At 44.6% G+C, this 12,793-nt stretch overlaps 1 protein-coding gene across 1 annotated transcript in view; it reads left to right on the forward strand.

The window, feature by feature from the left end:
• WTIP (WT1 interacting protein) overlaps window positions 1–5,989 on the forward strand; it is an 88,818-nt gene extending 82,829 nt beyond the window's left edge. The window contains exon 8 of the mRNA XM_066557334.1: window positions 1,873–5,989. Coding sequence (XP_066413431.1) covers window positions 1,873–2,025 — 153 coding nt within the window. The 3' untranslated portion in view covers window positions 2,026–5,989. The remainder of the gene's footprint in view (window positions 1–1,872) is intronic.
• The last annotated feature ends 6,804 nt before the right edge of the window (window positions 5,990–12,793 follow it).

A 12,793-nucleotide genomic window follows, 5' to 3' on the forward strand; every position in this document is an offset into this window, starting at 1 on the left:
CAAAATTCAGAGCATCTTGAAATGTTGTGTTCCTAAATGTAAGGAAGTCCCCATCCACTCAGCTATCTCCTTTCAACAGACACCTGATACTCCATCCATTTCTATTAATTTTTAAAGAGAAATTGGCACAGGAAATCACAGTATTTTGGAGAGCTGAACTTCCCTCCTCCTTTCCCCAGCTATTGCTTTGTGCAGGCTTCACCTAAGATGACAGCTCCCTCCCCTGCTCTCAGGCTATTGACTTTATGCTGGAATGTCCCACTGGGGGTTTATTTTCCCTTCTGTTTCATTATTCATTTCCCCATTTGAGGCAAATCAAGCTGCCTCCACATCTGCCCAGAAAGGCAGAGTGCATTTATGTACAGAAATCAGGAGTTAGCAGGGGTGGGTTACTGCCTGATGCTCTCAAATGAGGCTCTCTGCACACTGCTGGAAAAGCAAATGCTGCTGGAAAAGTGAGTGCAGGATTTTGAGGTACACAAGGTAGGCATGTGAAGATTTTAGCAAGGCTCCATGACTTGGACAGCCACTCCTCACCTGCTGCTGGTGTCACCCTCAGCTGGTGCCACGCACAGTCAGTGGTCAGGTTGGAAATTTGCAGCTTTTCTGTGTCATCTCTTTCACGTGCAACCACTTGACTTCTGTGGAGGAGTTCAAGCCCTTTTGCAGATCACTGGAGCCCCATTCTGAAACTGGAACCCTCTGACAAGGCAGGCTTCCTCCTTGCAGAAAGGGAATTCAGGTTTGGAGAGGGAAGAAGATACGAACACTTGGCACATCTGTAGGGCATCTGAAATTGGTAAATTCTAATTTTAAATCTTGTATAAATTGCTATAAAATCATTATATAATGTGTAGCAACACACAGAAAATTACCTTGGCAGATACTTAGATTAAGACCTCTCTAAACTAACACTCCAGTTTTAAAGCTTACTTTAAAACCCATTTTCAGTCTTATTTCACTCTTGTAAAATTTGAGGATTTGAACTTGAGCTGTGAAAGCTGAAAAATTATACTCTCTATTCAGTTAAAAGTTTTGCATTTGTTTTCAGTACTGAAACCACCTATATACCCAGTTTGTTCTGTTTGGCTTTTTTATTTCTTTCTATTAAGCACACAGATAAATACTCAGAATCTCTGGTTTCTCAGAACTGATCACTGTAATCATTTCTAAGTATTTAACATACTTGAAACATTAAACCTGAGTACCAAACTTCAGTGATTTCCAAATGCCCTCAGAATTACAGTGATGGAAATCAGAGTGGTCTCTGTTGCAGTGTACAGAAGGGTCAGCAGGCAGGATCACTGATAGCTGCTTCTCTGTTTATCTCTGTCTCTGTCTGGAGTTATGTGTCAGTCCCAGAGGTACCAGCATTTCCACTAAAGATGGACCACTGGTCTTAAAGTCTTAAAGTTCTTTTAATTGCAAATTAGAGAAAGTATAGACCTGCTCCAGAAGTAAGCTGTGTCATGTCTCCCCGCTTTTGCCCTCCCCTCTCATTCTCTGCTTATGCTCCCCCCATCTGGCTGGCTGCCTTGCTGCAGAATCAGCTCCTCCTCTGTTCAAGCCTCTTCCAGTTGTATTTGGCAGGGTCAGCCCCTGGCCTGCTTTTAGGCTTTTGGTTTGCATCTCCATTTATTAGATGGAGAAGAGAGCAGAATAGGAAAGAGGGGTGAACAAAGGCTGGGCACTGCTGCAGCCTGTCCTGTTGGATCCCAGTGATGTCAATGGTCAGGGTGCAGATCCCAGGAGCTCTGGGGGCTGCTGGTCTTGGAGGTGGGGGAGCTCTGGGGCCCTGCAGGACAGGGCAGCAGGGCTGGGAGAGGCCTGCCTGAGTCACTCACTGCTCTGGGATGTCTCTCTTCCTTCCAGGACTGTGGCTTGCAGCTCAATGATGAGGAAGGCCATCGTTGTTACCCCCTAGAGGGCCACTTGCTCTGCCACAGCTGTCACATCAGGCGCCTTAATATCAAACTGCCATCACATCCACCTCCCAGCTACCCCATGCATGTCACAGAACTCTGAAAGACATTTCCACGATCAAAAAGCCGCTGGAAAGAAGACAAAAATCTAAAGATTACTTTCGTGTTCCTTTCAAGATGAGGTTCCAGTAATAACCATCTAAACCAGCTATTTATTTTTTGAATCAGAGGTGAGGGGTCCTTTTCTGATCTTGTACATATGCATTCTTTTATCTAAACATTTTCACTGAGACACCGTCTACTTGAACAAATAATTCACCACTAAACTGTAACTGTAAATGGCAGCATTGCTAAAAACAATGGTACAAAGGGCTGTTCTGCACTCCCTGCTCTCTTCCTTCAGTGGAGATTTCACCCGAGTAAGGAGTGTCGAATTACTTTCCAAAAGTTAGCACCTTATCATATTGCAGCAAGCATGATAAGATAAATGCTAGCATTTTAGCTAGTTTTGTTGAATTCTGGTCTTAGAGAATACTTAGATTCCAGAAGCAGGGAATAGGCAGCAAGCAGGTGTTTTAGCCAGGGCAGTTTTCAGCAAGGTTAAAGCAGGGTGTTCTGTGAAGAAGTGTCAGGCCAGCTCTCCATGCTACAGGGTCCCACAGTCATCCAAAGATTAATTATTTGGCTTGTTCAAGAAATGTGGCAAGCCTCTGATGAAAAACCCACAGTACAGAGGATTGTATCCAAAAGATTGGCACGTGCAGGGTCAGCAGTTGCAGCCCTCTGTAATTGCTGGCTGTGTAGCCATGGCTTCAAAATGCATTCCTATCAACTGGACCATTTGGCACTTACTAAAGAATTCGTCTTTCAAACCTGTTTTTTGTTCAGTAGGGTTCTATGCAAAGGTACACTTGTCTTTATACTGCTTGTTTTATCCAAGACTTCATTTGTTACCAACTGCTTCATGATTGTATGTTGAGACATTATTAAAGAGAGGCACAGTGGTTTGGTATTACCTTTTCAGCTTTGTTTTCTTTTCAAGATTACTTTTCAACTGATTATGGTGACTGTCTTCATTGGAAAGCAAAGTGCAGTATGGCAGGAATAGTAATTTAGAGAGTCAGACCATGAAACATCAGTGTTTACAACAAGTGTTAGCTGTACATAGACTGTACACACTTTCATGTTTTGCATAAGCTTTTACAGTACCCTCAGACCTCTGGGGAGAAATATATGTCTTCCATATAGGAAGTTAGATGAATCTTTTTTTATGGTTTGTTTTTACCATGTGCTGATGTTTTACATGCAAATCACACATCTGTATGTCAAAAAAATTCCTTGCATTCTCACGAGAATTGACCCAGCCTTCCTGAAGCTGCAATTTATCATTGCTGTCTTTAACTGTATTCAAAGTTACAATAAAATAAAATTCTTCAGGCCCAGAGGAAGTAGAAATACCAGACTGGATTCTTGGCATGTGTGAATTGGGCCATTTCCATGCCAGTTCCAGCACTGCAGAATCCGCCCGATCGTTCGGAAACGGTCCCGTGTTCAATCCGGCATGCAGACTGATGGAGTGACTTATTTGGCAACACCATTGCAGTTTAGTTTCTTATGCTCCATTGACTTTTTGAAAGCCATTTGTGGTGCTCTTGAAAAGCACAAAGAGCATCCAATGGCCACTAATTCCTAAGTGGAATAATTAACTCCCTTAACAGAACTTTTTGATAGTCTGGAATTTCCTTATGAGGAAAGGTGGGGGGAAGGGGAACAGGAAAAATTCCTGAGAACTATTTTTTCTGTTAGTAAGGAACAAAAAGGATGCTTTCTGAACTTCTGCCAGACTTCCATTGGCCTAGATTAACCTGTCCTACTGAAGACTCCTGGGCAAAGTAATTTTGTAGTTAATATGTATCAGTTTGTAATTAACATGTTTAATGTGACTGCCAGGATTTGAAGCAACTTGAGTGCAGTCAGTGCCCCATTTCTGCACTGTGGCCCAAGAGGCCTGGCCTGCAGATGAGAGGCCAGGGGTGCACCTGCACTTCTGCATTTGCAGACACTCCCTCTGTGTCCATAGTCAGCAGCCCAGCCTCAGCAGGAAGTGGAATTACAGAATTACACATGCCAGCAAATGCTGGAGAAAGGGGAAAAAATGTCTCAAACTGGATTGTATGACTAGGTCAATTCCTTCAGGTTACTACAAACATGGAAGGTGCCAGAGCTTCAGGATAAACTTTTAGCATCAGCTGCAATGGAGTGCATTTTCCATTGCATGAGGGTTCTGTGGACCACATTTAGCTTTGAGGCATTTTCACTTGCATGTCTTTACATGCAGTCTTTACCCAGATTAAGAAATCATTAAAATACATAGAGGAGGTTTGGGTATGTTCCTGGGAACAAATAACAGTTACTTGCTGAACTGGAAAAATGCTTTTCTCTACCAGTAGAGAAGCAAAACCTTCACAGTGACAGTGGGCAGAGCTGGAGCTGACTTACCCTGGCATTCAGCCCATCCTCTGCCAGCACCTTCCTGAACACTTGGCCTCCATCAGGGCATCAGTTTAAGTTTCCAACATACTTTCTAAGGGCCAGCACACTTTCAAACATGTACATGCCAGACCATTTCTTCATGTTTTTTTCAAAATGATCATCCTGTAGAACAGAATAATATTTAATTTCATTTGACATGCTGATTTTTCAGTCTCTTGTAGTTCTGTGCAGTTCTGATCTGTTAAGTGTCACCATGGTAAAAATTCTGAAAGGTAATATGTCAATATAGAATAAGCAATTTGTTTAAAACCAGAAAGCAGCAGCTGTTGTTCTAGAATTTTCTATAGACAGATGCATTCCATTACTGTATTACAAAGTGCAGCTTTGCTTTTCCAGCATTTACTATAAAAACTGGGGCTTGAGTGAGATTTGCCAGGTTTGGTTGGGTTTTTTTTTTCAAATCAAAGAGAAAAATAAAATCAAACCTAAAATAATGATGTGCTGTACTCTTTAGTGCTAGTGACAGTTTCTGCACATTTTACCTCCTGCCTGGGGAATAATGTAAATGAGAACTTTCATTTTAATGATTTTCTTACAGAATATTCTTACATTTACATTAACTCAGTTCAACACAGATGAAAACTTCCTAAGTCCGTTTTACAGTGCAGTTGTTCTTCAGAAGCAGTTACTGTACTTTCAGAATATTTCCATAAAGTCACATCAATAACAACCTGCTCTCATTTGCATCAGGGCTGCCCCTCCCACCTGGGAGGGGAATCCTCCCCAGCCCCTCCACAGGAGCTGCTGCAGGGTCCCTCCCACCCGAGGGCGAGTTCCAAAGAAAGGACCAAAATCATCCTTTGAAAACAAAAGAATGCACTCAGAGAATCGAGCTTACACAGAGAGTTTGTTGGGGTTTCTTTCCTTTTCCTTTTACTTGTGTGCACGTGTGTGTATATATTTTGTAAGGTGGAGCTTCAAAAGGAAAACATGGTTAGAGGAACTCTTTAAGACCAGAAATTCCAGAGTAGTAAAGTAAACCAAAGCTCTAAAGGAAACAAAAGCTGCTTTCTTGTGTTTCAAGAAAAGTTTAAAAGTTTGTGATTCATCCTGTAACTAATGCCGTAACTAGAGTATATAATTTGACTTAAATTAAGTTTTCATTTGAGAAATATTTTCATTTTCTTTAAAAGAATATAGTTTTCTTCCAAGAACTTGGACCAACGTTGATTTTTATTTTGTAGGAAATATATGAATTCCCAGTTTGTATATCATGTAACTAGTTTACATGCTGAAAATATACATTAGTTAACTATTTTTGTATATATATATCTTTGTAAAACCTTTCAATGTGCTTCTGTCTTTTAGTCTTTAGAGTTACTTGTGGTTTTGTGTTTCAGTGTTTGATTCCCTTGATTGTTGAAGAAAAAATTGGGAAATGTAGATTTATTTATCTAAAGAAGAAGCTACTTGCTATCATCTTAAGTTATTTAATATTAAAGTCAGAAGTTTCATTTAACCTTAGATGCTATAATCTGCTTTTTTCAATAAAGACATTTTGTAGTTTTCTCTGGCTTTGTAGTCTGTTGCATGTAAGTATTTTATTTAATCTAGGTGGGCATTAAAAGAATTTTCAGGAACCCTTGTATACCTACAGAAATGCCTAACTGATATTAATTGATTGCAGCTGCATTCATGAAAGATTTTGGTCCTCTAGTGCAAGTGTTACTAATTAAGGTCTAAAATGTGCCCACAGCTAACGTTCTGCAGCTGCACTTAGAAAAGAATTTAGTCACTCTGGCACTTTTTAATTAAGCTTTAACCAGTCTGGCTAGTTCACATGTCGGACAGTCAGTATTGAGGAACACTTCCTTTTCAAAACTCTCATTATTTTTTGGAGTGTTCCACAAGAGAAATATTTGCCTGGGCTATGAACTTAGCTCAAAGCACTTGGATCTCGGTTTGGTGAATTTTCTCTATATATATCTATATATATTTCTCTATATTGCTAAGTCACAGTAATCCAGAAACTGTGGCCAGAGCTCTGATAGGATCAAAGAGATGCATGTTTGTCTGTTTTGCCCTTCTGAAGCTTTTTGCCACGTTCCTGTCTCCAGTTTCATGGCACAGATGGGAGCCTGGTCACATTTACCTTGCCCGGGCCGTGTCCTGCAGGAGCAGCTGTGTCCATTGGGCAGGAGGTGCCTTGTCTCCAGCTGGCCAGGGGAGAGGACAGCAGAGCTCCTTCCTTGTTTCCTCATGGTCAGTGTCCTTCCTTTCCATCAGGCTGGGCAGTCTGCTCTGGTGAATGTTCTTCCCTGCACTGAGGGGCACACATCAAACACTCACAAGCTGCTCTTGGGGTGTGCAGCCACCCTCCCATCAGAGGGGCCTCTGCAGCTCTGCCACCCTGGCTTGGCCAAGCACAAATGACTTCACAGCTGGAAAAGAAACTTCCTGGAGGTTTTCCCACAACGGCTATTTTGGCAAGTTTTCTTCTGCACAGTCAGAATGGAAAGAGTTACAGATGCCACAATTGTTTTAGGGACAGTCTGCACTTTGGTGCTTTGAAACAGATGTACCATACTTCTGCAGGGCCTTCACATACATGCTATTTTCTCACTCATTATTTTCAAAAATTCATTCAAAATGAGCAATCCATGCCCTCCTTGAAGGAAAAAAAAAGGCACAAAGACTGGCCAACTCAAAGCATTTTAGCAGGGCCTTACAACATGGGTGACACAAATGTACTTAATAAAAATCGAGGACATCTTAATGCAGCAGGAATTTACACCAACTCATAACCAACTGACTGAAAAGAACAGAGTACTTAAATACCTCAACTGTTCCATGTGGGCCTCTGAGCAGAAAGCACAGACTGGAGAAATGAACACTGGTTCATGGCAGGGTGGGTGTGAGTCAGGCCCTGGCTCCTGGGGAGCACCACCAAAGGCTGCAGTGCTGGGTCCCTGGCTCTGTGCTGGGTCCCTGGCACTCTGCTGGGTCCCTGGCATGGCAGTCAGCCACAGCCTGTGTGTTCTGGCACTCTTGAACCCCATGGTTGCTAAACCTGGCGTGCAGATGATTTGGGAGGGCTTGGCCAGCCCTGCTCTCACCAGCCACCCCCAGGGCTGCAGCCCTCACCTTGCAGCTACTGCACAGAACCAGGATGTTGCCAGGTCATCCAAGGACTGAGCCAGAGACATGGAAACTGTTAGGAATGTGTGAACTAGGCTGGTGAGGCTGTCTTCAGTCCCCACAGTTCATAGAATAAATGAGGATGGACAATAAATAACTAAATAACTAACTAACTAAATAAATATGTCATTTGATGCAACACCTCACCATCAACATACACACACAGAGCCAAATATGTGTGTGTACACAAGTTTAGAATTGTTTAGGTTGGCAAAGACCTCTAAGATCATTGAGTCCAACCATTAACACAGCACAGCCAAGGCCACTACTAAGCTATGTCCCCAAATGCCACATCCACACATCTTTTCTATCCACCCAGGGATAGTTATGCCAATGCTTGACAACCTGTTCTGTGAAGACATTTTCCCTGTTATCCTACCTAAACTTCATCTAGCACAACTTGAAGTTATTTCCTCTTGTCCTGTCCCTGTTCCCTGGGAGCAGAGCCCAACACTCCCTGGCTGTGCCCTCCTGGCAGGAGTTGTGCAGAGCCACAAGGTCCCCCTGAGCCTCCTTTTCTCCAGCTCCCTCAGCCTCTCCTGGTGCTCCAGCCCCTTCCCCAGCTCTGTTCCCTTCCCCTCCAGGTCTTTCCTGTAGCTGGGCTCCCATAGCTGAGCACAGCATTCAGGGTGTGACTTCAGCAGCACCAAGGACAAGGTGACAATCCCTGCCCTGGTGCTGAAGCCCACCTGGGCACTCCTGGGCTCATGTTCAGCCACTGTCACCAGCACCCCCAAAGCCTTTCCCTCTGCAGATTTCCAGCCCCTCTGCCCCAGCTGTTGCTGTGCAGGGGGTGGTTGTGACCCAAGGACAGGACCCAGCATTTTCCCTTGTTGACTCTCATACCGAAGGCCTCAGCCCATCCATCAGCCTGTCCTGATCCCTCAGCACAGCCTTCTACTCCAGCAGGTCAACACTCCCACCCAACCTGATGCCATCATTGGGTTTAGCTGAATTTGCTAAAACTGTGATCCCAGTTGGTGCAACCAGCCTCATGCTTGGGGCAGCGTGCAGATAAGAAAATTTGAAGGAGGAAGTGCTAAGCAACATCTGGAAATAGTGAGCAAGAGCTATCTGACATGGAGAAGGAGACATCAGTCTTCACTGGGTGTCTAAGCTGGACATGAAAATGTCACTCTCTAAATAGAGGGCATTGGTTTCTGGAATAAATTGCAGGTCACTCCTCAGCCACCATTACTGGGCTCATCAGCAGATGATTTATACATTTTAAAAGCTATGGGTTTCACTGTAACTTCTGATAAAACTCCAGAAGACAAAATAAATATTTCTTCCTGTCCAAAATTCATTTGAGATCCTATCACAGAGCTTGATACAATTCCATCTCACACTTTGAGACAGCAAACCCAAGTTCTTGTGTTGTTTAAGAGCAATCTCCTGTCTGCAGTACCTGCACTGCCCTGTGCTGTCACTTTCTGTCCCATCTGAAGACAATACACAACATTAGACAGCATAAATCACTGTGCTCACACAAAGAGCACAGGAGAAGGACAAGCTGAAAACTGTACAAAAAGGGAGAAACCATGAGGAGATCTGGTTTTGCAGAAGTGATAAAGTATCTATCCAGCAACACATTTAAGAACAAATTCTTAAAGGCTTGCATCACAGCTGAAAAAAGAAATCCTCAAAGCCCCTCATTTGTGTGTACATGTCTGGGAAGCCATTGCCTTGGAGAACAAAGTCTGCTTTGGTTAGTCACAGCAATTCAGGCAGTTAAGTGGACTATCCAAAAAACCCCATGTTCATTAAATCTTTGGCACATTGAAACTATTGCAGGAATGTTAAAGCCAAATGATCAGTTAATTACAAGGCAAATGAAAGCCATAGACACCCTCAGTGGCTGCCCTGGGAAGGGAACAGTGACACCACAGCTGCCACACGGTGACAGCAGGGCTGGCACTGCTGGCCCTGGCACTCTGCTGGGTCCTGCTGCCTGCCAGCGCTCGGGGCATTGGGACACGACAGGAAATCCCTGCATCAAGCTGTGCCTTTTGCCATCTCAGCTTTGCAGCTGAAAACTTTGTGAGTCACAAGCAACAAGCATATCAGAGGGAAAAGAAGCAGTGATGAATTCTGCTCTGTAGGGTCAGGTGTTGGGGGGCTCTGGTCTCACCTCGGTGTCTTGACCAGAAGTTCTCAAAGCTCATGCATTATGGATGGATACACAACAGAGTAGGGCAGAAGATGAAAGTGGCCTGTGTGGCAGGGTGCAGTGCCAAGCAGAGGAAAACAAGAGTTATCTGCAGTACCTGCAAGCCACATGTTTAACTGCACTTACCTGTATCAGTGGACATGGCTCCCAATTTTATTTTTTTTTCACAGAGCTTCTTCAGTGAGGCAAGAGAAGGGGCTGGTGTCCTGCACCAGGCATTGCTACCTGACTCCCAAAAGGATGGTGGTGACACCCCTGCACACATGGCTCTCTGCCTGGGCTCACCTAGGAGCTCATCCTTTTTCTCACCTCTTCCTATGTCAGAAAAGGAATAGGGGAAAAAAGCATCACAGCTTTCTGCACCATTTACTGTCCATTCCTTGTCAGGGCATTTCCCAGCAAGGGAGAGGAAGCAGCTGGCTGGGCACAAGGCTGAGGCTCTCAGCACAGTGTCCCTGTCACACAGGAATCCTTCTATAAAAATGGCCAGTTTTGGTCCAACAAACATTATGGCCACTTTAGGCACATTCTACTGCTTCTAGTGACATCTTATCTTGTAGAATGATTCATTTGCTACCTACATTCCTCACCCATAAATGCTACAGCTGCAGTTTCTTTGTCTTGTGGTTCTTTTATCACCCCAATACACTGTAGTTAATGGTAAAAGTGACAGACATGCAACTGTATTTAGATCTGCCTTTGCTTGGCTATTTCATTCTCTATTTAAAAGAAAATATTTGTAACCTTTTTTTAAAATTACTTACTCTCCTTGCAATCAGCTGCTAGCTGCTCACCTACCCACAGTAAATTTTCAAATCTCTAGGTAAAAACTTCTTTTTTAAAGCCAGAAAACCCTATTTTTAAAATTAATAAATGTACTGACAGTTAATATATAACTGGCTCATCATTTTCCAGAAGCCACATCAGCATGGGGAAAAATTAACAAAAATATCTGTATGGAAGAGTCCATGAATGCCCCTGAAAAGGAGCAGAAGTTCTTAAAGAATGTGCAATTCAAACAATCAGAAAAAAAGGAAGGTGGAGCAAGACAAAGTTTTCTTTTAATGTTTCTTGGATAAGGCCTTGAGCAACCTGATGTAGTGGGATGTGTCCCTGCACATGGCAGGGGGGCTGGGACTGGATGATCTTTAAGGTCTATTCCAACCCCTAAAATTCTGTGATTCCCATTTCATTCTGCAGCATACAGAAAAAAACCTGCTAAACCAAAGGCTCTAGCAGCCACCAGATAATGCTTTGATAAAAAATGATGTATTTCAGGGTAAAATTTAGCTGATGTTTTTTTTTCCCTGCATTAATCACAATATCTTCAGAGGTGAAGTATTTTCCTTTGCTGATGAGCCAAAAGATAGTGTGAAGTTAGGCAGCTACTGCACTGCAGTCAGTAGTTTCCATATCACCTTTCCCAAAAGTTTTATGGCTTTATTGGCACTTGGGTCCAAGGATCTCCTGCAGCAGGAATTTGCTTGCAGGCTTAGCAGGCCCAGTCAGGGAGGACAAAGGAGGGGGAAGCACAGGCTGCTGTTTTCCTTGAGCTGGATCCTCAACTGCAGCCTTGTGTGTGAAGGTGCAGCCCAGAGAGAGCAGCACTGCAGGGAGGCTGCTGCAGTGCTCAGCAGTGCTCAGCAGTGCTCCTGTGTGGAACAGGAGAGACATGGCTGGGTGTGCTGTGCCAGCTGCCCCTGGCTGTGAGGAACAGCTGAGCTCTCTTGAGGTGGTGCATGAGCAGTCTCTGTGTGCTTTGTCCAAATTCTCTGCAGTTTTCATCACTGCATGTTGTCCCTTGTATCTGCTTGTGAAGAGAGCAGAGGTTTTGTTTGTCCTTACAGTGCCTCCCACCTCAAAAGAGCCCCAATCCCAAATATTGAACTCACTGCAAATACTGTACTCAATATATACAACTAAAGATCCCACATGTGGAGGTGTAAGTGGGCTGAAGGGCTCCTGTCTGCAAAATTCTCCTTTTAGAGGGAAGCTGGTCACATCAGATCCACAGACAAAGGGTTACAGAGCATTTTACATGTTTCCCAATATTACTCCTCAGGGGCAGATGATAACACCACTTAGATTTCCTCTCACTGTGTGACAGTAGTTACTCCTCACTCCCTCTCCAGCTGAAGTGTACCAGATTTCTTGTTTTCCAGGAGGAAATTCTCCCTGTCTGAGCTGCAGAACCACACCCAAGCACAGGCAGCAGAGGCAATGCCCACTGTGGCCATGGCAGGGCACAGCCTGGGGCCAGGCCATGGCCAGAGATGGGGACCAGACTGTGGGGCTGCTGTGGGGGTTCAGGATGCTGCCCCACAGCCTCCCCCAACAAAGCACAGCTCTGCAAGCACAGCAAGATGAGCCCTCCTGGGGTTTGCTGTGTTTGGGTCTCGGGTGGAAGAAAAAAGCTGCAGCATATAGAACTAAAGTAAAGGTGGACAAAAGGTGGGAGAGCCAGAGGTGACCCAGCCTGGGGCTGGACTGAGGTGGTCATTGCTGGGCTCAGCTGGTCATTGCTCAGCCTCCTGCATGGTGCCAAGTGCACCAACTTTGAAGGACATGGAAATGTTACCAGAGGCTTTTCCAGCAGAAATACCAAAGTTATTTCAGAGCAGATCCCCTTGAGGAGCATCCTGTGTCCTCCCCAGTGCTTCCTGGTGTGCCCAGCAGAGCCAGCTACCAAAGTGAGCACTGGAGAGGCAAGAACAGCACCTCCAGCTCCTCTCCTCCTCTGCCAAAGTGCCTGGGAGCTGAGGGCCAGCACAAGAACTCAGGGAGCCCCCGAGGCTGCGTGAGGAACCCTCAGAGCTCTGTGGGCTCCTGCCTGAGGAGATCAGCCATGGTTATCTGGGACACCCTGAGTGTCCCCATGCTGTGTGAGGGACCCTCAGAGCTCTGTGGGTTCCTGCCTGAGGAGATCAGCCATGGTTATCTGGGACACCCTGAGTGTCCCCATGCTGTGTGAGGGACCCTCAGAGCTCTGTGGGTTCCTGCCTGAGGAGAT

Source organism: Molothrus aeneus, chromosome 11, assembly GCF_037042795.1.
Source record: "Molothrus aeneus isolate 106 chromosome 11, BPBGC_Maene_1.0, whole genome shotgun sequence".
In the NCBI taxonomy this organism is placed as follows: domain Eukaryota; kingdom Metazoa; phylum Chordata; class Aves; order Passeriformes; family Icteridae; genus Molothrus; species Molothrus aeneus.